At 46.9% G+C, this 24,142-nt stretch overlaps 2 protein-coding genes across 2 annotated transcripts in view; both read right to left on the minus strand.

Moving 5' to 3' along the window:
* The window catches only part of TBC1D8B (TBC1 domain family member 8B), a 36,152-nt gene extending 26,545 nt beyond the window's left edge, over positions 1 to 9,607 (minus strand). The window contains exons 1-2 of the mRNA XM_044427378.1: positions 9,409 to 9,607; positions 428 to 538 (exon numbers count right to left, since the gene is read on the minus strand). Coding sequence (XP_044283313.1) covers positions 428 to 538; positions 9,409 to 9,535 — 238 coding nt within the window. The 5' untranslated portion in view covers positions 9,536 to 9,607. The remainder of the gene's footprint in view (positions 1 to 427; positions 539 to 9,408) is intronic.
* A 4,708-nt stretch (positions 9,608 to 14,315) lies between these two features.
* RNF128 (ring finger protein 128) overlaps positions 14,316 to 24,142 on the minus strand; it is a 31,362-nt gene continuing 21,535 nt past the window's right edge. The window contains exons 3-7 of the mRNA XM_044427536.1: positions 22,515 to 22,586; positions 21,285 to 21,367; positions 18,153 to 18,249; positions 17,285 to 17,453; positions 14,316 to 15,737 (exon numbers count right to left, since the gene is read on the minus strand). Of these exons, the coding sequence (XP_044283471.1) occupies positions 15,619 to 15,737; positions 17,285 to 17,453; positions 18,153 to 18,249; positions 21,285 to 21,367; positions 22,515 to 22,586 (540 nt within the window). The 3' untranslated portion in view covers positions 14,316 to 15,618. The remainder of the gene's footprint in view (positions 15,738 to 17,284; positions 17,454 to 18,152; positions 18,250 to 21,284; positions 21,368 to 22,514; positions 22,587 to 24,142) is intronic.

The raw sequence follows: 24,142 nt of genomic DNA on the forward strand, positions 1-24,142 counted from the left end.
TCAGCTCGCGATGAGCTGTGTGAGTTTCCTTAACATGGAGTTCGGCCTGTGGGCTGAACAAGGATTGGCACCCCCAGATTCAGTCCAAGCTGCCTGATCTCACTGGCAGTTCATCTCCGGAGCCTCAGGCAAAGAAAGGTACCTGCCCATCACCTGCTCGTCGAGCCTTTCAACAGGAGGTGCCAGAGGCCGAAGCATGCACTCACCCACTGCTCTAGGCTCCCTCCCAAAGGTGGAAAGTGATGCAATTCTGATGTGGTGGAGCGCAAACGGAACCCTTGAAGCTGAGCCTGGCACCTCCCCAGCCTCAGCTAAAGCAAAGACTTGTGCTGCGCAGATGGATACTTTACCCCCGTACTGACCACATACCCTGAAGTGGCCTTCCTCTCTTCTCAAGACTGCTCCGTTTGGGACTGCACACACTTACCGCACGCGATGGACCAGTAGACTTGGGAATCTGGCGTCTGGTGCAGGATGCGGAAAGGGGCTACTTTGGATGTGGAGTCCAAAACAGCATCCAGCGTCCCCACCAGGAGGCCTGTGGGATTTATTGATTCATTAGTTGCTTGAAGTATACTAGCACTCGAGGTGCTTAACAATAAAATCCAGAATAAAAGCAAAATCTTGGTTAAAATGTCTCATTAAAACCAAAGTTAAAAACAGAGCAAAAGAGATCAAAACGCCCCGGGCGAGAAACCAGAGAGTCGCCAGTTTGGTGTTTTGTGGTGCTTATGGTGCTGGACTGTGAGAACCTAAGCGGTGTGGGTTCTAGTTCTCGCTCAGTTCTCACTTTCCAGGTGACTTTGGAACAGCCACTCCTCCTCAGGCTAAACCACTCCCCAGTGTTCTTCCAGACAGGATAAGGATAGAGTGGAGAAAGGCCAAGTCAACTGCCTTGGGCTCTTTGCAAGAGGCTATAAATGCAGTGGAATCATGATGTACTAAAGGCCTGGCTGAAGAAAAATGACTTTGCCTCTCCGTGGAAAGAGGCGGCCAAGCTGGCCTCTTAGCATTTAGGATTCAGCTTGAGAACACAGTCATGCAGGTGGCTCCTGCAGCATCCACGGCGGACTGGCGCTTGCCTTCTGTGTGGTTTGGGAAAGGGTTGTATGCTTTACGCAAGGAACAAGGCAGCCAACCGGGCTGCATTCAGCAGGCCACGAGCAACAGGAACACTTTCACTGCGTGAGCCTAAGTCTGCATGTTGTTAGGGAAAGAAAATACTTCTTTTGCTCTTGCTGTACTCGCAATGTTCCACTCGCAACACGCCTGCCACTTCCAAGATCCTCGTGCTACGTGGCATAGCCTCAGAAAGCATTTCCTTAGCAGAGAAAACTGGAAAGGTGAAGCACCCAGACTTCAGAACTGCAGGGCTAATCTTGGAGTAATCTTCCGATGCTGCATCACATCTGTCGCTCCCTCAACCATTCAAAGCAACACAAGCAATTTGTATAAGGGCGGGTGACACCACCCATTAACCTTGGCAGTGGCTGGGGCTCCAGTTGGCTGCCATATTGATTTCCCACACTGCCCTGGCCCACCATCACTCTAAAACATTGTAAGAACTCAACATACAGCTGCTTAAAGTCTGGGGCAGACCACCCTTCCTGAGCAGAGAGGTGTTAGCAGCGTTTCTGCAGGACCACCAGCAACACCACAAGCATCCCAGGCGCTGATGGAAGGATTCTGCTACAGCGTTGCTCGGAATGGCAGTGCTGGCTAAGTCCAACAGGGGCCACCAACAAAAGATGGGACCCCACCAGGGGACACATGTGTCCAGGGTCCCCTCCTACCCAGAGGAAGGCCCCAAATTTCATTTCATGCTGGGAGAGCAGTGGCCTGAAACTGACATGATTACCATTTGCAGGGCAATCTTCCCTTCCGCCCCAAGAGTCCATAACTGCTACTTTGAGGGGTACATCTATATTTGTCAGAAGAACAAATTATTCATTGCAAAAGCACATTCTGCAGCTGGCTTCACCTTAACACAGGCAATTGCATCAGAACATTCATTCATTCATTTCTCCCTCCCCTGCCTGGATCATACACAACACTGGGATCCTCGCCAACATTCCCAGAACACAGAGCTCACAAGTGCAGCCTCTACAAAATGATGGCTCTCAAAGAGCCCAAACATGCTGGCTGGTACTGAGTGAAGAGCCCTGACGACGCTTCGTTATCTGCACTGGCACCTTGCAAAGCAGCCCGGACATGTTTGCATCCTGGCTTATCAAGAGTTTGAAAAGAAGGGAGAGAAATCCAGTCGTTTTCGTTTGCAGGTAATTCTCCCTGGTGTTCAGTAGAAATTCTTCTCAGTGCTTACCAAGTTGCTACAGATTAGAGTTTTCCAAAGTGGTTGTATAAACATAGTACACATGGCCCTGTATTCCCTTACCCCATATTTTCAAGATTACTATGTTTCATGAAAATCCATAATTTTCACCCCCTGAAATGAGAAGCATTCTCTGCTTTGCTAGTACTATTCCTATGCCCTTCCTTCGGCTTAGTTTTATCAAGGGCAGAGGTAGATAACCTGGTTCCTCCAGATGTTTCCGACTGCATCCCATGTAAGCACCAGTCAGGATGGAGAAAGAGCAGGATCGTGGGACCCATAGCCTCAAGTCTCTGCCAGGTGTTGGTTCACCTCCACGGATTTGGGCTAACTTGGGATCCAGTCAAAACCATTAGTCATCACTAGCCCAGGCACCAGCAACCTTGGGCTCAGTTTGGATCATGAAGCAAAGATTTCCACGTCCAGAGAAGCTTTGCAGATCCTCACCAGGAAAAGTGCAGAGCGCTTCCCAGTTATGCCATGCAAAGGCCCCAAGCTCCCCAGCGCCCAGACTCATCTCTCACACAGGGGTCAATGGGTGGGAGCTACAGCAGCCCTGGAGTGGGCATCCAACATGCCCCTTCTGCTGGAAAGGTGGGCGGGAATAAAACTCTACTCTGCCCTTCTTTCTGGCCTGAAGCGTGGAAGAAGTGGTCCATCTGCCTTTCTGATCATCCTGCTAAAGCTGAAAGAACGGCTCTGTTGATATGGGACATTCTGATCTTGCAGTTCAGTACTCCAGGACCGTACGGTGCGAACGATGCCTTAGATGTTGGAAAGAACGACAGCAGTGCCTGCACCTGAATGCACATCTGGCGTTCTGCAAGGCTCTGCTCTGCGCAGGTGCCTCTTGGCAGCTCACCTGGTGGAGCAAGGCTGCCTGACTCGTGGCAAGCATTTTCACGGAGCTGGAGGTGCTTCTGCGGAAAGGAAGGTACCAGGGAAGTCCGATTCCATTCAACACAACTGAGCCCAAACCCATGTCTGTACATTCATCTACAGTCCTCTGTTGGTTACACTGCCAGGCAACTGAAGTGCTGGTGATGACCTACAAAGCCCTAAATGGCTTAGGGCCTGGTTACCTGAAGGAGCGCCTCCGTCCATATGTGCCCTCCCGCCCCTTGAGATCTGAGGTGGAGGCCCTGCTCCAGGAGCCCTCCTTGAAGGAGATCAGGAGGGTGGCTACCTGGATTAGGGCCTTCTCTGCAGTGGCACCCCAACTATGGAAAACGCTCCCCAGAAAGGTTTGCCTAGCACCAATGCTTTAGGCTTTTCGGTGTCAGGTGAAAACCTTTTTATTTTCCCACTATTTTAATGTCTAGTTGGTTTTAACTGGGGGTTTTATCTAGAGTTGTTGGTTGCTGTGCTTGTTTTATTTTATTTGTCCTTTATTGTAAGCTCTCCTGAGATGTCAGTGGTGGATGAGGTAGAAAAGTTTTAAATAAATAAAATAAATAAAAGTTTATATTTCTTGTTAGAAGTACTGTACAGAGGTCCGCCTGGCGCCATCGTTATTTGTTTTTCGGCGCCAGGCGAAGACCTTTTTATTTAAGCAGCATTTTAAATGTTAATATTATTGAATTTTATTCGGCCAGGGCGGCTTATTTTATTTTACTGTATATATTTTAATTGTTACTGTTTTAATGTATTTTGTATTTGATGTTGTAAGCCGCCCCGAGGCCTTGGCAAGGGGCGGCATAGAAATGTTTTAATAAATAAATAAATAAAATTTCTAATATATATTATTCTACTTTAGCGTGTGGGTGTGGGTTTATTGCCTGCAAACTGAGAGGCAGTGTGGTGCAATGGCTAAGAGTGCTGGACTTGGGCTCGGGCTGCCTCAGTTCGAGTCCCCACTCTGCCATGCAGCCAACTGGATGACCTTGGGCCGGTCACAGACTCCCAGACCAGCCCACTCACATGGTGGTTGCTGTGGGGATAGGATTGAGAGTAGCAGGGGAAGAATGAAAAGGGAGCCACCTTGAGTTGCTTGGAAAAGGAAGGAAGGTGGCTATGATAGAATGCCAGAACTGAGAGTGGTAGCGGGAAGAAAAAGAAAATTTATGCCTGTTGGCTGATTGGAGAAGCTATCCAATCAAATTAAAATGCTTGCCCATCCATTAATCTAGCAAAACCAGGAGCTAAAGTTTACTGCTCTGAATTAAACCATAAGATGATATTCTAATAGTATCAGTAAGTGCTGGATGAAAACTGCTTTGTGAGCAATATGGTCCTAAAGATTTATTCTCTCCCACACAACTTGCTTATCAGACACTTGCATGTATGGGTCAGCCTGCTGGAGTTGGGGGGTGCAGAGAATAAAATATGTGCTTTTTTTTAAAAAAATGGTCTCGCTGAGTATACTCCAGGGGACCTAAATTATGGCAAGAGCATTTGCACAGAATTCTTATTTTTACCGACTTTCCCTGGATAAAGGCAGCTTGCAGATCTGCAGTATTAGTCATACAGAAAATGTCCCTGACTCAAGCCCAGCTACTTCCAGCTAAATAATTATGTTAAATTCCTTTTGACACTGTTCAATGTAAAACAAATTGAAAACTCTTACATCCTGCCCTCAGATGTATGGACAAGTTCATTAATGTTTTAAAAGGAAGCTGGGGGAAAGACAATAGCTCTACAACCTCTGAAACAAAGAACCCATGGGAGGGACTGTGTACAGATCCTTTAATAAGCCAAACCCACTTTTAAATTGTCAGTAATCTTTGTGCTACCTGAGAACATTTATTTATTCTATTTCTATATCACCTCACATTCGAAGTTCTCTAGGTGGTTTAGAGTCCATGAAAACAGATGATAAAAAGAGAATAAAATATCATAAAAGGAGAAAAAAGTTTTTAACAGCTAAAAACAGACAATAACAACAGATAATAACCAGGAATAACAAAAAAGAGTGAGCTGGTGCGACACCCGGTGATCCTCCTCGAGCCCCTGGTGGCCAAGTCAGTCTTTAAAAGCCTCAGAAAAGAGGGCTGCCTTAACCTGGTGCAGAACATTAGGGGAGGTTATTTCATAGATGGGGGGGGGGGCACCAGCAAGAAACCCTTCCCCTTTGTTGCCCACCTCTGCACTTCCCTCAGAGTTGGCACTTGGAGGAGGGGCCCAGAGGTTGAGCACAATGCTGGAGTAGTAAATTAATTAGTTAATTATGGTTTGTGCTCTGTGATTGGTAAATGTCCCTCTGCCAGGAGCTTGTAGCAGGTGTCACGGGGTTTCCAGGGACGGGTGGGTTTGAAAAAGAGCAGGTTCCTTTCCCCAGGCCATCAACAGGCCGCCAAGGATCACCGAAGGCCCGAGCTGGCAGCCTTCTAACATCCCGATGGATGTGCAAAGCTAGCCTGCCTGCTGTGCAGGGCTGTCGCAAGGAAACACACGGGAAAACACATGAGGAATCGGAGAGACCAGCAAACGCGTGTGGCCCAATCCAGTCACCTCCTGGGAATTGCATCAGCGATGGAAGCTTCTCATACAAACAAAGCTGTGCCTGCCTCACGTGGCCACGACGGGCGCTTTAAGACCAGGTATGGTGCAGAGGAGAAGGGGGGAAGCAGGGAAGGCACCTTTTTTGGACCTCTTTTGCTCACCTGAGAACTTGGCAAAACAGTCCCTGACAAAAGGCACTGCGGATATCAGTGGCTGCCCTACCGGAGCCAGATGCTTGGTCCATCGAGTCCAATATTCCAGACACGGACTAGCAGCAGCTCTGCAGGATTTCCAGAAGGGTTCTCTCCTTGCCCTACCTGGTGAAGCCAGGGATTGAACCGGGGACCCTCGATATGCAAAGCGGGACCTCTGCCACTGAGCTACACGTCCTCCCCTAGTAATAGGCTGGCTGGGCTGGCTGTCCAGTCAAGCCAGCTTTGCCTGTTCTGATTGGTGGCGGCTCTCTCCTGGAGGTCAGCCCCAAGGAGGCATCTGTAACAAAGACAGTGGCTATGTATAACCACACGCTGGGGCCCACCCACATTTCCTTTTCCAAACAAGCAATTCGGGCCAACGGGACTCATCAGTGCTAGAACCTTTAACACATCCAATAAGCGCTGCATGCAAATCTGCGGAGGCCCTTCTCTGGGTGCCTCCTTCCTCGGAAACAGGAAACAGGGAGGGAGAGCCTTTTAGTGGTGGCCTCCACATGTGGAACAGGAAGGCTCGCGTGGCATGCCAGCCTTTTAGGAGACATTACTATGGTTCTTTGGTTGGTTGTTTCGAGCCGCTGTCTGCTTGAAATTTCTAAAAGGGAGCCTGCAAGTGGCAATTCCAAAGAGTCAGATATAAATCAAATAAGGGTGTGATTCTATGCATGGGCAGACAGAAGAAAGTCCGACATCTCCCAGCATTTCCCAGCCATGTCCCAGTTACGATATGAATCAAGTCATCTAGTTCAGTATGCCCTGCACTGATCGGCAGCAACTCTCCAGGGTTTTCAGACAGCGGCCTTTCCCAGCCCTGCCTCGAGATATTGGGGATTTGAACATGGCATCTTCTGCATTCAAAATAAGTTCTGTTTTGGTCCTTCAACTCCTTCTTTACGAGTACTTTGGAAGAGGGCATTTTAGCAGAAGACATTTAAAGTTCTCTCTTTCTTCTTTGCATGAACAAAAAGCTGTGGGAGCTGACCAAATTGGTCAATGTTACAAAGCCAGGTGGCATCAGGCAAGCCGCCAAGTGGGCTGATTAAAGGAATATATTTTCTTCATACAATGAATAATCAGCTTGCAGAGTTTCACTGCTATAAGACACAGCGATGGGCACCTGCTTCAGTTGTTTACAATTTTTTAAAAATAATTAGAATCACACAACTTCTTCACTCTATCACTGGTTTTTCTGGAGGCCAGCTAAACCGAACCTCCATGATCAGAGGCAGTATTGCTGTAAATATCTACAGAAGAACAGGGGTAGTTATCAATGTCTTGTCCGGCTCACATGTTTTTGGCCAGCCATGATGGGAACAGAATCCAGGACAGGACATTTTGTATACCTTGATCCTTGTATCATACTGCAAGTTGGCACACGTAACTGAAATAAACATATCTTTGCCCCATGTTTATTCTTGCTGGCAATTTTCCCCTCAGCCCCTTCTGTGGGTCAATATTTTGGCTCCTAGATTCAGGCACCTTGTCTCTTGTACTTTGTAAAGTGCCATTAACACTTTAAAAAGGTATACTAAGTAAACGGATGCACTATGAACCTACATAGCCCCCATTTGACTCTTCCTGGTTAGCATGTTGTCCACCCCTGGGATCCAAGCTTGTTGCACCCAAACAATCCTTGTTTGCAAAGGGAGCAACAGACCAGAGCGCTAGCTTCAGAAGACAGAATGAATGACCCTTCTCTGGTCTGTTGAACCATTGTCTTCTCCTGAAACAGTAGCTGCATTTGGAGACATCGGCAAGTGGTTCTGCTTTTATCTCCACACCACAAGAAGCTTCAGCCACCAGCTTCTTCCTATGAGCAGCACAGGTTCTACTCGGTTCAGAAAAAAAGAAGTCCACACAAGTAAAATCAACCTGAGGAATTCACTGGAAAAGATGCAACAGCCAACGCCTCCACATTTAATCCTGTGAAAGGCTTATATCCGTGCACAGAGCTAGCTCAACCAAATTCACAAAAATAAAATGAAACCTCCATCTGGAGTGGCAATCTATCTCCTGAACAGCGAATGCTGGTGATGGCCACTGTGGAAGCAGAAAGACCCTCAAAACCAGCCCATGTATCTCCTATCTGCGTAGGTTTTCCGGACAAGTACCCAGTTGGAAACAGCCTGTTGGTCTGGCCAGAAGTAATCTGGGTCCTTCCAGATGTTCTGAATTACAGTTTCTATCCGCCTCAGCCAACATGGCCAAAAGTCCGTCTAAAACATCAGGCACACTCTAGGCTGCCTAACCTTGGACCACAGATGCACCTTGCCCCAAAGCTGGATCCTTTCCGGGTGTTTTCCTACAGCTCCTACCCTTCCTGAGCATTAGCTACACAGCTGAGGCTGAAGGGAACTGCAGTCTATAACATCTGGAAGGAACCTGGTTGGAAAAGGCTGCTGCTAAGCAGCCTCTGATCTGCTGATCCAGCAGCGATCCTCTTGTTGAGAATCCTAAAGGAAAATCTTTTCACGGATGTTAAAAGCTCAGTGGAACTTCCATGTTCAGCAGCAGGATACCTCCAACCACCAGATGCCAGAGATGGATGGAAGTCTGTTGCTCTATTTACTGGCTCTTCCCAAATGCATCCAGGAGGAACCAAGACACTGGCTGAGCTGGATCTGCATGGGCGGCTTGGGAATACTGTTGGGCTGCAACTCCCATCGTCTTCTGCCATTACTGGCTAGGTCTGATGGCAGTTACAGTCCAATGACATGTGAGGAAGGCAATTAGCCTCTCTTTCTTGGCATGCCAGTGTCCCATGGTAAAAACTACACTCCAAAGAGGCTTACAGTAACAACCGAGAAAATGCTACATAATAAAACTGAGCAACATTTTCCAAACGGACCTGTAAAACAACAAACAATTCTAGTATTTCAACAGGACCCACATCTCGCAGGAAAACAAACACACTGAGAGCAAACAATCCCCAACCCTGAACAAGTGCAGCAAGGCCTGACGAAAGAGAGAGACAACAAAGGAACAGAGCGAGTCAGAAGGGGTCTCCTGGGCCATCTAGTCTGACCCCCGGCTCCAGCCGGCTCCGCTCACGACATGCCCACCATGTGCACGTCTAGCTTATCTTATCTACAGAACATTACAGAAACCTCAGCCTTCACCTTCCTGCCTACCTCACAGGGTTGCTGTAGGCATACAACAAGGCGGAGGTGAGAAACAGCGCTAGCACCAAGTCCCCACAAAGCTCGGGCCAGGCAAGCCAAACCTCCCACTTACAGGGCTGTTGGGCGCACGGGAGGAGAGGCAGAGAGCGCACCGCGCTCAGCGCTTACGGGGCGGCCGGCGATCTCACAGGGCGGTCTGAGGATCCCACGGGGGAGGGGAGCCGGCGAGGCGCGGAGCAGCCCCTGCCCTCCCCGCAGGGCGGGGGGGCCCAACCGAGCCCAGCCGGGCGGCCCCACTCACCGGTGAGCCCCCCGCCTTCCTCGCCATAGCCGCGCCGCCGCTGCAGCACGAAGTAGCGGTTGGAGCGCTCCAGCACCCACAGCTTGAGCGCGTTCTTGAGCAGCACCTCCTCGGGGTTCAGCCACATCCTGGGCGCGCGGCGGCGGCGGCGGCGGGGCGCTTCAGCCCTCCATGCGCGCAGCGCCTCCGGGAGCTCCCACGTACGCAGCCAGCCAGGCAGCCGGAGGAGCGGGCGGGCGCGCCAGCCCGGCCGACCGGCCAGCCCCGGCCAGCCCTCTCCCGGGGCACCTGGGGACTGTAGTTCCGCGCGCGGCTGCTCCCGCCCCGCGCGCCCCGGCGCGCACTACAGGCCCCGGCAAGCCTTGCGGGAGCTGCTCGCCGCGCTGCTTGCGCTCGGTCGCTCGCCTCCTTGCTGGCTGGCCTGGCCGAGCGGGCGAGGAGTGGGGCGGGCCGGGCCGGGCCTGGCTCTCCGGATTGCTGCTGCGGGGACACGGGCGGGAGCGTGTTCCTTGCGCTCCAGCCTTGTTTGGGGCTTCCTCGGGCAGCCGGCTCTGGTGCGGCAGGCCTTCCTGCGTGTTGTGTGTCTTGTTTACTCCTGTGTAATGGTGCGGCCAGGACTGAACCTGGGAGCCGAAGTCCAGGCCCGCGCAGCCCCGCAATCTGCAGGTACAGGTGCAGAAGCAAGCGCCACTGTAGTCCTGAGGGCTGCTAGTCCTCATGGTTCTACGACACCCCCACGATCAGGGGCAGTTTGCTGGGGAGCACCAGTTGCTGGGGATGGGAGAGTGCTGAAAGCTGAAGAGAGACCCTTGAACTGATCCAGCAGGACTCTTCTTCTGGACCCTCTTTCTCTCGAGTAATGCCCGCTCTGCTGTTTCTGACTTCTGCACTCCATCAAGAAAGAGCTAGGGTGGCCATACGTAAAAAGAGGGAATTTCAATAGAAAAGCCAGTGTGGTGTAGCAGAGTTTTGGAGCGGAGCAGGAGCCCCAGGCTCTGGTACCCCACTGGGCCATGAAGCTCCCTGGATAATTGTGGGCCAGTGACTGCTTCTTAGCCTATCCTACCTTACAGGGTTGTTGTGAAGATACCTTGCAAGAGGAAGCAGGTGGGATGGGACAGAAAAATATGGTAGTGCATTAATAAGTGTAGTGTATGCAAGCCATTCCTGCTGGAAGCTCTCCCTATTGTTTTCTTAGAAATGCAGGCACCTTGCCCTCTCTTGCATCTGGTCTCCTAAGTGTTTCTGCAGGTAGGTAGGTTTAGACCCTGGACTTTAGGGAGCAATCCTATACATGGTTACATGGGATAAACAAGTCCTGTAACTTTTAGCATTGCCAGGCTCATTTCTCTCCAAGCATGCATAGGATGGGGCATGGAAGACACAACCTCCCCGTGAGACAGTCTGTTTCTCTCCACCAGCAGCCAGCTGTCATTTCATGCTTTACAGCTGCTTCTATACTCCTGATAGGATAGAGCAACAGAATTATGCCAATTTTTTAAATGCTTTTCTTTTTGCACCAGAAAGTCCCTTAAATCGTATCCTACTGCAAGAAACTAGCAAATCTGGTCTTTCCTGTTCTCATGGAAAATGAGTGATTTGAGAGTAACTGGCATTTTGCTGTAGAAAAGGATGGTGCATATCTTAAGTGTAAATCATTTTGAAAAATCTGCACCCTCATACATGCCCAGCCAGAACCCAGAATATTTTTAAGGATGCTGTAACAAACCTTGGCCATCACCTTGCCAGGCCTTCCCACAGCCCTGCTTCCATCAGCTGCTGCTTTCGGGAACTGGGCTTCGCTTCCGAGACCCAGTCCTAACTGGCAGATGTTTCCTGGTTTTTCCTCTCACCCCACCTCAAACTGCAGCTTTCAGGAGCAGTTTTCAGAAGAGAAGCTGCAAGATGCAGCTTCCAGAAGAGCATCAGTGCCAGGTGTCACTTCCCCCCAAGAGTGCAGCGAAAGCATCAGCAGTTCTGCTTTTCCTTCTACGGTAGCTGAAGGCATAGGCACCCTGCCAGAAAAGAAGTTGGCAACTGTACCTGTTTGCTCCCTTAAGGGAGGAATGTGATTAGGGCCCTAATGAAATGGGCAAGTCATCCCCACTTGGCTTGGGAGCTGTATACCAAAAGATCTGGAGGGCCTGTGAGCCATGATTCTCCTTCCAGGCAATTTCAGTCTCCCCAGCATTTCTTTGCTAACTGTTACATCCGAGTCTCTGAGCATACACAAAGTGAATGTTGAATCCTTTCTGACATTCATTACCCAAAACTCTCTTTAAGAACCCTTCTGCACCTCCCACTTGGGGTAAGTGTCCTGTGAAACTGAGCCAGCCCCCGCTGTCCGCTGGGTACCTAACTGGACTTCTCTCCAAGGATGACATCTAGGGATCGGACCAACGTCTTCAGGAGGCAGGAATTCTCCATCAGAAAAACTACCCATTTCAGTGCCCCCCCCCCCCCGCAGGAGGCTGCCGCTGCTCCCCCTTCCCACAGGGACTGATTAGTCTGGCCCCTTCATCTGACCTCAGGCTAATCTCCCCCTTATCTATTTCCTGCCTCCTGAAGAGTCTTGGGACCTTGGACCACAGCAGGGCTTTGAATTGTTTCAAAAACAGTCTCATCTTGGGAATCTTAATTGTCAGTCCCGCCAGGATGGGTAGCCTTCCAAGCAGGCGCCTGAGATCTGCCAGGACACACATGCACAGCACTGAGCAAAATTAAATCACATTATACGTTACCAGTTCAGCATTTAATTTAGGAATTTCTCAAAGCAAGCCATAAGGATCTCCCAAGTGCCTTTAGACTAGGCAAGGGGTGCAGAACACAGACCTGCAGCTATTGATGGATTCCAGCCCCCATCTGCTTCAGCCAGGTCAGGAATGATGGGCATTGTAATTCAACTTCTGGAGGCCCTGGATTTACACCTCCACAAGCTTCAGGCTATTTGTGCAAACCATGAAAACAAAACCCAGGAAAAGGGCTTTAAGGCGCTGGTGTGTTTTTAATGCGAGCTTACAAATTCAAGGCCCAAAATTAGCTCAGACTACAACCAGCTCTGTCGCCCTCCACCAGCTGGTGTCACAGACACAGGACTGTGAAAATCACATGACTGTATCAGAGTAAGGCTACCACTAGAACTACCAACTGGTAAAAGTCAGAGTCCCACCCACATCCCCTTCTGTTACGTGAGCAAGACTGTACTCCTGTACGAGAAAGTAGGATAATGTCTAATAACCATTTTGCACACACTTAAACATTTCACCTACTTTAAGTCTAAATGCTTGCTTTACAAAATTCTGTTTGAAAATTTAAGAATCTGTTTAATAGGTATTCCAGAGGATGATGGAGGAAATGTTACTTTCACAGCATGAACAATAAAGAACATGTATCTGGTGTTTGAGAAAGAAGTGTTCTATTTGACAGGAATGTTCAGCAATTGCAGCACCCGAGTTCATATTTTGGGGGCGCAATCTGCCACGGCATCCACCTATCCAAGCCTCTTTGATTTGCCCTCCTTTGCTCATTCTCGTAGCATTCAAAACGCAACAGAACTCTGCTTGTTAACCTGTTTGCAACAAGTTGCACAAGAAAAACAGCAGCCACTGACCAAATCTTTGTTCAGGTCGGCTTGGTTAATGATACACACATTCTTTTGCCATGGGCAGCTAGAACTGGAAGGTGCTGTGGTTTCTCACCTGTCCCCAGTTCCCAAGCACCCATTTAAATCTGAACAGAACCTGGAATAGAAGGGCAGGATGACTTTAGCACCACCCTATAGATGTAGTGAGGTGGACAATTTGAATTAGAGAGCTTGGACAATCGGGGTGCATGCAGAACACACACACACTCCTCTCATTACCTTCAGTGAGGTTAACCCCCAAGTTTAAGGCTTGTATCAATGCTTCCTGCAGAACTTGCACAGGGGTTTTTGATGTTACATATCCAATCCCTAGCTCATTTGCCCCAGTTTGAAGATGGCGCCTCTGCTGAAATTGAGTTATGTGGTTCTCTTCCAAAACAGACCCCAGAGACTGTGAAGCTGGGTAATTTTACTACTGGCATTTCCTGGTGTTTGGAGACCAGTCAAGCTTCAAGTTAATCACAGCAATGAATGAGTGAAGTACGTTGACAATGTAGTAATAGCCCATCCTTAGCCTGACAAAGCACAGGGGGCAACATGAGCATTAACTATTTCCAAAAAAAGTGATCAAGGACACAGACCTCTAGATGTTTAGCCAGGAGAGTCTGAGATTCCTAGACTTTCCATTTAAACATGCAAAGAATTTCACCCTACAGATCTCACTGCAACTTGCTGATTTGGGACTGGCTATCAGTTCACAACAGAGTGCGTTAGTAGCTCCTACAATGCTTGGGGAAATGATTTTCAAATATGACAACACAGGAGGTGGCACCCCTAAGAATAATGGAACATTCTCCTGAGCATCCTCGCTTCTTTTACAAAAGTCTGCCATGTCAAGGTGAAGCAATTTCCAGTGTCAATCGGAACATGCTGGGACTTTGGGGGCTGTAACAGCCTCAAAAAACTTTACAAGCACTGCAAAAATCAGCGGACCTGCCATGTTGCTCCTGGTGAGCAAGCAGAGAGTTAGACAAAAATCCCTTCTTCTCCTATTAGGTTCCTTTTAAATAAATATTCAAACCTAAGTTCTTAAAAGAGCATCACCGTGCTGCCTGCCAATTTCCTCCTAGTTCTGTGTAGCCTCTATTTATTGCGAAAGGCATGACTTCAGCTGCAGTTTTCATGTAATGTATAGCATAAACTAAAATGCAGATTAAACTTGGGAGTCTGCAGGTTTATAACGTTTGACAAGAGCTGGACTGCCAACACAGGCACTTTATGTAGAACTGCTTTTTATTATCAAAAATAAATGAATATCCTGCACAGGTATTAGAATAGCTTTATTTACATTTTATATTCAATGGAATTTAATAGAAATCAAATATTTACAACTTTATCAAACACTATGCAAAAATGAGGGAAACGGCGTACTGTTTTCTCCCGTTACAATCAAGTGGAATGTTAAAAACAGATACTCACTGTTCTCTGGTACATACTTATGCTAGGCTTGCAGTTAGAAAGAGAACCAGAGAAGATACAAAATAAAAATAAAGTGCATTATTATAGTAGTTCACTTTGGTGGACGCGGTTCCAGACTCCATGCTAAGGCAACCTATGCTCCCCGTTAATGCTCCCATCGCATATATTAGAAAAATAAAATTATGAAGTTCACCCATTCCTTACTTGCCTTTCGGCCATGTTCTCACACTACCAACTCCGATGGACACATTTTTCTTTGGGTATCTTTTTTCAACTGTTCTCTCAAAGCAGCAGCAAGAAGCTTTCTCTCACTGACAGATCTTCTGCATCTGGCAAAGCTGAGAGCAGCATTCTCTAAAAACTGGGCAGATTTTTAAGCCATGACATTTGCAACACTTAAGACTTAAAGTAGTTCACAGTAAACATGGGCAAAGTATGTAATTTTATGCAGCTACCTTTCCAGTAAAATGTGCAAATGCAAAACGGTTCATCTTGTATTCAAATATCTTGAGTACTTCTGGAATGTGTGTTTCTTTCACAAAGGTTAACTTGGTCAAATCCAGTGAAGAAGGTGCACTGGATTTCCAATGTTTTATATGCGTATGCTTGACAGATGGTTTGCTTTGATTGGTCAAATAGTTTATTTAATGCAGCAAGTGGTTAACCCCAGAGTTTAAGGACTGAATATAAGGCCACTCTGCAGGTTATTTAAACACATATTAATCCAGACCAGTCCTGAAAAGTAACACACCCTTGTGGTTACATAAATCAAAAGCTCAAAAAGCTAGCTCAATTAAGAGCTTTTTTTTCCCTCAAAAAAAATGTAGAGTTCTCCCTTTAAAATGCACGATTTATGTTACTGTAGGCTGAACAAACAAACTTCTACTTCATGAAACGTGGTTGTGCTCAATTGAATTTGTGCTAAGACCTTGGTCCTCTCCAGTCACATCGAAAGAAAGGTCTGTACTCAGGAGTACTAAAACTAATCCACAAGGAGACAAGTAAACAGGTAGGTCACTCCATATGATTGCAATCTTAAATTGTGTATTTCATCTCAGTAGCAAGGCAACGCTGCTGCTACGTCAGTCTCAGTTTTGTCAATGTTGGATGCTGGTATGCCAAGTAGATAGCAGGTTTACAACAGCCCTTTAGGACTTTGCGTCATGTTCTTGTACTTCATCTGCCTCAAAACCTGGATTGTCGAGATGCGGAAGGACATCTACAGGTGGAGGTTGGGCTGTGTTGTTCACAAGGCGGAGATTGTCGCCTTTTAGAAAGGGGAGAAAAAATGTAAGTTTAGACAGCACAATTCTCAGTAACCAGCAGATTCCACTCCAGTTACATCTCAATTCCATATTTTACAAAGTTTATATAAACTGGTCTGACAAGGAAGCTGGAAGTTAAATATACTGGGCTATCTCCCGGCATATCCCACTTGGACTATTTCAGCAGCTTGTCTAGTCTTCTCTTACAGCCTACAAACCTCTCAGTTCACAACTCGTTCTACTAACAGCAGTGGCAAAGAGATAAAGGGAATGGGGAGTGAGCTGAAAGGCTACAGTTCAAATCCTACCGCAGGCTTGGCCTTACCACAAGGGTCTTAAGCCAACTTGTGAAATAACAAAGCAATAACTTGAATAAGTCAGTGTATTTGTAAATTTCTCAGAGCAGTAATACTCCTCAAAAAGAAAAAGATTTTAAATAACTTCAAAGAAAGAAAAGGGATTCCCTACAAGACCACATGGTTTAAATAGAAACATAGAAAGAGAGCGAGTCAGAAGGGGACTCCTGGGTCATCTTGTCTGACCCCCGGCTCCAGCCGGCTCTGCTCACGACATGCCCACCATGAGCATGTCCAGCCTATTTTTGAATACCCTCACCAATGGGGCCTCAACCACCTCTGGTGGAAGCCCATTCCACACCCTCGGGGTCCTATAATCCTTAAAATCCTTCATTTCTTCCCCAAATCTGTTCCGAATATTCCTATACAGGCAAGATACCTATACAACAGATAATTTTGTTTAGAGTATCCAAATACAAAAGTTTCATTAGTCATTCTCCCATAGGTGATATTGTCTCACCTTCTAATATATTCCTTCAAGCAACTTAGCCACTCCAATTATCCCTCCCTCTTCAGGGATCTCCCCCTTCAAGTATGGCAGCAAACTAATTTTGGATCTAGTGACAAAAAAATAAAATCTTCAGAGATTAATTACCACGTGAACTTTTTACCTCCAAAAGGCCCTTTTATAAAACTGCTAGCAATGAACGAAACGGCCTTTCTTGTGGCTGCATTTCCAAAGCAATATTCCTGCCTGACTTCTCCCAGAAGTAGTTCTACATTTCTGGCACCAAATCAAATATTTAGGCTCCTTTTGCAGAAGTACACGCATTCAGGATTTATAGGCAGGGTCAGCCCCCGCACCAAAAAAATTACTTTGGTAGTTCTCCTTTGTGGCATTGACTGTCCTCCAGCCCCAGTGACCCACGTCCCCCAAGTCATCACAATATGCAAAGTGAGCTCAGACTTCTATTCAAAGCGGAAATGCTCCCGAAATCACACTGGACAGGACTACCTGGAGCACAAACCTACTGGAGAGGGAAGTAGATGCAGGTGCACATTTAGTGTGGATCTCCAGCAGGTGGCAGCAAATTCTAGTACTGTATTTAAATCCCCCCTCCCCCCAATGCCTGCAGGGTCTAAGTTTCACACCCAGCTGCCAAGGGAATTAAACATGCTAACCCGAGCCTATTGAGAAGTACAACAGCCTGAGAGGCTGGCAGCAGAATCTGCAGGGTGAAGGGAATACTTACTCTCTGAAGGCGCAGGATCCTCAGCAGGTGGCTCGTCCGTTCCCTGCACAGAAGCATAGCCGGAGGATGCCGTCTCACTGTGACTGTCCTCTTCATTAACTGAAGGGATGTTAGAGGGTCCATTGGACACTGAGGGTTGGAAAGACTCTTCTTGGTCTTCCACATCCACCTGTGCCGAGCGGATTTGAAGACAGGCAGTCCACTGTAACGTCATTTTTTCAACAAAGCAGCAAGCTACCTGGCCTCAGCTCTCTCTCGTTTGTCCTTGGACAGAAACTAGATCAATAAATTGTTCTTCCTCCCCCATAACACTTGAACCCGGGATCATCCCATGAAGCTGATTGGTGGGAGGTTTAGGACAGATCAAAGGAAGTCCTTCTTCACCCAGCAGAGTTAAACTAGGAATTTGCTGCCAGTCCGGCTGGCTTTACAAGGGGATTGGGCAGATTCATAAGGGAGGAGGCTACCAGTGGCTGCCAGCCTCGCCAGCCACGGGCTACTCCTTTGCCGGAGGGGGCACGCCTGCACAGACCAGCTGCCGAGGGGCTTGGGCGGGGAGGCCTGGAGGGATCCGGTGGGCAGCTGGCTTGCTCCTGTCTGTATGGAGCGCTGGACTAGTGGGCCTTGGGTCTGATCCAGCAGGGCTTTTCTTTGATCTTACGTTCAACCAAATGTTTAGCAAGGAAATTTGTTCACCAGTGAGGAAGAACAGGAGAAAACACAGAGATGTGCATATGTTTGTCTGGTAACTGACAAACAGAACTGGTCTCCTTACTTGGCTTAAATATCTCCTCAAGTTTACTGAGGCAGTCAACTACTTTACTGCGTAAACTGCAGAAGCAGCAGAGAGCAGAGATCACGGGTTTACCTCAATGCCCAGGGCCTTGAGTATGTCACATTTGCACATGGGGCACGTCCGATGCTCCAGCAGCCATGGATCGATACAGTTTTTGTGAAAGACATGGCTGGAAAGAGAGAGAGGGGAGGGGGGTAACTTATACCAAGGCTCAGCAGACGAAAGCAACTCTGGTTACAAAAAGTTCAAGCAACTGGCATTGTTTTGAAGTGTCTGGAACTTTAAACAAGTACCCAGAGCAACACAAACACTGAACAATTAACCGTTTGACCTTTTTAGTGTTACAATAGCATTTTAAAGAGAAAAACAACTACATAAGCTTTGTGGAATTTAAGGAACAATGGGAAGACTGCAATGAAGGCAAACAGGTAGTGATAGAGAACTAGGAGGAAACAGCAGGTGTTTACACACAAAAGCAAGACGTCTGCATGAGAATGGCCAGGGATTGAAGGTGTGCTTGGATGAGCTTTTGTCTTCAGGGGACCAGCTCAGTCAGTGGCCCTCACACCTTTCCTCATTAGATCTAGATCGAAATACAGCAAGAATCAAAGGAAGACAACTAGCTGCTTTCGTGCTGGACTTCTTAACCTTGTAGGCTCTTTCAGTTCCCACCCCAGAGTGATGGAATTCTCTTCCACAAGTTTTTCATGTGTCTAAGGGCACTTCAGAAGCAGGTCAAGAGTCTTATATTGTTCCAGTGCTGGAAATTAGCCTGTACACACGTTTGTGGCTGTGTTTCCTGTTTCAGTTTTGATATTGTTCTGCTTGTGTTTTAAAGTGCTTGACCTCTCCTTTGCATTCCACTTTGGAAAGGGAGTTGGATCTTGAAAAGGGTAGTCAGGCACCATCAGAAGGCCAGCTTCAATAAAGAGAGCCAGTGTGGCGTAGTGGTTAAGAGCTGGGACTGGGACTCAGACGTTCTGGGTTCTAGTCCCCACTCAGCCATGGAGCCAACTGGGTGACTTTGGGCCAGTCACAGACTCTCAGCCCAACCTACCTCACAGGGCTGTTGTTGTGGGGATAAGATGGAGGAGGAGAATGATGTAAGCTGCCTTGAGCCCTTTGTAGGAAAAGGGCACGATATAAATTGCAATATAAATAAATAAATATAAAATAAATAATACATGCGCAATCCAACTTGCATTGGGAATGGCATCTGGCAAGCATCCACCTAATTTCTCCACCATCCAGGGCTCCCATCTGGCCATTCGCATCTTAAAGATATACGGTCATCACCATTTTCTAAATATTTCAACCAAACCTGAACATGTAGCTCCCATTTACAAATATTATACTGTATGTAAATTGCTAAAAAAGGGGGTCCTCTAAACTCTGCTCAAGAGCAGGCAGCATTTAATACATTAAAAGTGCAGACCATGCTGGCTGGGAAGTGCAGAGAGTCTGTGCCATAACATGCACAAGATTGCACCTTTAGGGCATGTCAAACCACCATGGATTTCATAAGACATGATCAACAAGTTTGCCCAAAGAACAGAGTTTTGTAAAAATGGTTTGCCTATGAGTAATACAGTTTCCTGGTATTCTGATCACTGAAGCGCACTTGCATTCAAAAAGGTTTACGTTGAGAAAGTGCAAGAGGATGAACTTCCAGTATGCACACAGAGCATCTCAACCTACGTGTGTGTGCATCGCACTTTTCTAGTTGTGCTCCTCTGCGATGCTGGATGTCACTGACCAATCAAACTGTACCCACCCGATCGAGACATGTGGCAGAATTAGCACAGGTCGTGGAAGTGAAGGTTACAGCCGTAAATCATGCAGACACCTCCCTCTGCAGAAAAGGACTCTGAGCTCCCACAGAAAACCGTAATGCTGCATTGCATTTGTTTTCTGAGACCCACAAGCAGTTACCCAAGCACAGTGGCCAACGGGATGGGGGGTTTTGTGGCTCGAGAAAGCATGAGAAAACAAGCAAGCATTTGGATGTCTTTGCCCACCCCAAAGAATCTTTTCTACAGTTTGCCATTTCTTCAGTAATTTTCTTATTTAATGTAAAGATCAGCCTACAGCACAATAGCACCTGGACACAACAGGGGGTCTGTTTTATAGATCTGCCACTAGAATATTAACCATTCACAGCACATTCAAAGTCACTTTTTAACTTGAGTGGAAGAAATAAAGCTACTTCCTCAAGTCTCACAATCATGATATGGGTCACCACTCCTCCCTTGGCATTCTGTGTCCAAGACAAATCAGCCCAGGCAATCGTGCCCTGCGAACGCTGCTATTTTTGACTGTCGCTGTGACTCCACAGAGATGCAAAGCCATTTGTTACATAAAGCTACTATAAACACAGTTCTTGGCCCCATGTTGAAAGTTAAAGCTTAAGGATCATCGATTCAAAATTAACATTTGTACATCAGATCCTGATATTAAAATTAGCCTAAAAGTTAAGGCCAAATGTACAGCTTTTACACCTGTAGATATTCCACTTAAGTATGAGTCAGAGTCAGGCTCCTCAGCTATTCTCTGAGCTTACACCCAAATGTAAACAAGGAGTAGCCATTGAAAACGGCACCCCTGTTTTCAGGGATAGGAAGTCCACAAATAAAGTATAGCAAAGCTTCCCTCTCTCCAACCAATAATATCAGCTGGAGAAAAATGGATGACCTCAGGACATAGAGTAAATTTTATTGTATTTTACTGAGAGGAAGAACATGCCAAAAAGCCATAAAATAATAAAAAACAGCCATGCTAACCCAGGAGGAAAATAACCTGACACATTCACTAGGACCAAGTGATGCTACAAGCAGCTGCAATCTTTAAGCTATCCAAACCATTTTTTTGGATTAGGTGGTCCAAAAAAGCAGGGTAGGGAAGAAACGGAGAAGTTTCTAAAACAGGCAGATGTTGGGGCCATGGGGACTGCCGCTTCAGAGCCAATCACAAAATAAGATTTGGGGTTTGTCAGCTCTCATGGCACATGGACATGATCCACAGCACTGCAAAACTGACCTCCACCTGCTTCAGCTAGATGGCAGGATATGCTTTAAGAAGATGAATGAAGAAATAGGCCTTTACAGCATGAACCTGTGAGCATATCATGAAGGGGAGGATGAAAATAACCAGTCATTTAATACGGGAACATAACTAGGAGGGGAGAGGAGCAAAAATGCAACCTACTTGCATATTAAAATTCGTACAACGTCATTTGGCTTGTATACTTCAATGCACACAGCACAGTTATCTGCATCAGGACCGGTTTCCTACAAGAGAAAAGAAAAATTTGCCCTTGTTAGTGATCTTGTCTGTAACCTGCGTGCAGCCAGTCTGACAACTGCGATGCTGCCGATGGTCCCAGGACAGGGCGCAAAAAGCTATCTCCGGACGTGGCACTTTAGGTGATGATGTGAGTACAGGCTCATTCTCGATCATAAGCCATAGACAGGGTGGGGCTGAGAACAGAATCTACAGAAGTGCACAGGCACCAAGCCTGAAAGGGTGCAGCCTGCAGCATTACCCAAAGCTGTTCTTAATGAATTCACTCTAGGTTTAAAATAGTAAAAATGCAACCTTATATTGCTTCTGAAGTTGCAGGGTAACTGTGATTTCTTTAAAAACTAAGATAGCATTCCCATGCCTCCAAAGCTGGGGCCATTCAACACTAATAGGCCATCTGAATCAAACTATCATTCCCCATTTATTTGTGTGACTCTCAGCTATTGTGACAAGTTTATAAGCTTCAACCAGCGCTGTGAAGGGAACAATTTATGCATATACTGAAGGTCTTTACTGGAACACCAACCATACCATAGAGAACTCAGTATAGCTTCAGACATAGTATTTTTAAAGTAGAACATGAAAAACAATTTCAAACAATACACAAGCCACCACCAAAAGGGCCCTGCTTCGTGTGCTCTTATACCCACCTGAGAAGATGGTACAGAGAGCAAGGTCACTGAAGCTGATCTTAAGACTCAGACAGGTCTATAGGGGAGGCATCTGTCCTTCAGGTGACCAGGTCCTAGACCATTAGAAGCTTTTAAGCCTAAGACTAGCACTTTAAGCTGAGTCTAGAAACAATGAACAGCCATGCTGATATAAAACTGGAGTTCTATCCAATTACTGGATACCAAACAAAAGTTGAATTTTTGTTTTGGACCAACTGGCGTAACTGGGGGGTTTTCAAGGAAGCCCTAAACAGACAGCACTGACGCCCAAGGTGGCCAAATCCATCTTCTCTAGAAGAATCCCCAGCTGGCTTATCGTACCCATAGCAAGCTAAAGCCACCTCAGAGCTCAGAAAAGGCAACAGGTCCAACGCCAGCTCCGAGCAGAGTGCCTTCTCCTTTCGAGTACCGCAACTCCATCCAGAACAGGGTGGGCCCCCTGCCCCGTTCGTGGGCACTATACCTTGTCTCCCTGTTTCAGTGTGCGCAGCTGAAGCTGTTGGATTGCTTTTTTGGCATCCGCTTTCAGGCGTTTCTGTAACAGACAAACTCTAGGTCAATATCGGACTTGTTCTCCCCAAAACCCAACTGTGATGCAATTCATTAACAATGGGCAGAGTCTTCCTTGAGACAGGTGGAGAACTACTGCTTTGTAGAATTAATCACAAGGTAATTTTAAGGCAAGATACTCGTGTACAATTGCATCAGAGCGTTTGCTAAGCATTCATTACAGAGTTTATTTAGCAGGTAATGCCTGTTTATCATTCTGCCTAAAGGAAATTGGAGAAAAAGTTCCAAAAACTGGTCACATGTTTTCAGAAGAGCCTTCTTATGAAGGTTAAGTTTGCCAATTACTAACACAATATTTGGAAGATCTTTAAAGAGGGCTCTCAATTTTGCAAAGAAACTTTTGAAAGAGCAAAAGTTTCTGCAATTTTGCTCTTTCAAGTTGCAGCTAAGTCTGTATCCAGTTCAACTGAGTCACCACTGGACTGATCTGAACCAATCTCCTCAAACAGTGCAGACTGGGAAAGCTCTGTGTTTGATACCCTGAAGCAACAACTGAAACTCTGGGCAGTACAAGGAACTGTGTCCCAGTGAAACCGGCACAGATGCCACATCAGTACACTGGCATGCTAGAAACACCTGTGCTGACCATTCATTGATTAGACAGCGCATCAATAACTTTCAATTAAAGAAGTATCACAAGCGTGGGTAACTGAAATTGTACTCATAGGACATTTGGATTGTTCCTCCAGAAACACAAGGTGGCTGGTATAAGAGCCAGTATAGCATCTGGAGAAGTGCGGACAAAAGGTTGGTTCGTTTTTAAAAGGGTTCAGTTCACTGCCTTCTGATTCACTCACTGCAAGGAAACGGATCTCAGTTACAGCAACGGGCATAGAGAAGGCTACAATCTTTTACTGCCTTTATGATCCACAAAGAGAGTGCTTTTTCAGAGATTTCAGTGACGTGGTAAACGAAGCTTCTGACCCACTACGAGCCCCAGAAATGACAGAGCACTGCGAACATTCTGCAAGCTTGTTTGACCATCGTGAGACAAAGGGGAACAGGGGAAAGAGTCGCCCTGCGCACTACTTCTGCCTCTCCGGGAAAGTTTCTCTCTGCTGCTTTGACTCTCTCTGTCTCTCTCTCTCTCTCTCTCTCTGTCTCTCTGTCTCTCTGTCTCTCTCTGAAGATTTGTGTCTTCCTTCAGGGCAGCCACGGGAGCATGATGCCAAAACAAATACATGTTTATGTATTAAGAGATCACCTGTTGCTACTAGGAGAAAGGCAGCCCCCTTCCTGAAGCAGCCCGACCAGCAAGTTGTTTTCTGCTTTCTGCATGTTTTAGGCCCTCGAACTGGAAGCCAACAGGCAGTGACGTGACCTAATCTCCCCACACGGCTTACATACACATTGCTCAAATTAACTGCTACGGTTAAATTGGGCACAAACAGCCAGGCTTTAAATGATTCTTCTACTGGCAGTCCTCTATCAGCACACAGGAGAACGGAAACTGTCTCTCATTTATTTTAGAGATGAATTGTCATAGACCTATAATGAGCCTTAAAGAGTCACATCCTTTTA

This window comes from Varanus komodoensis, unplaced genomic scaffold (assembly GCF_004798865.1).
Source record: "Varanus komodoensis strain SLA01 unplaced genomic scaffold, ASM479886v1 scaffold18_3, whole genome shotgun sequence".
In the NCBI taxonomy this organism is placed as follows: domain Eukaryota; kingdom Metazoa; phylum Chordata; class Lepidosauria; order Squamata; family Varanidae; genus Varanus; species Varanus komodoensis.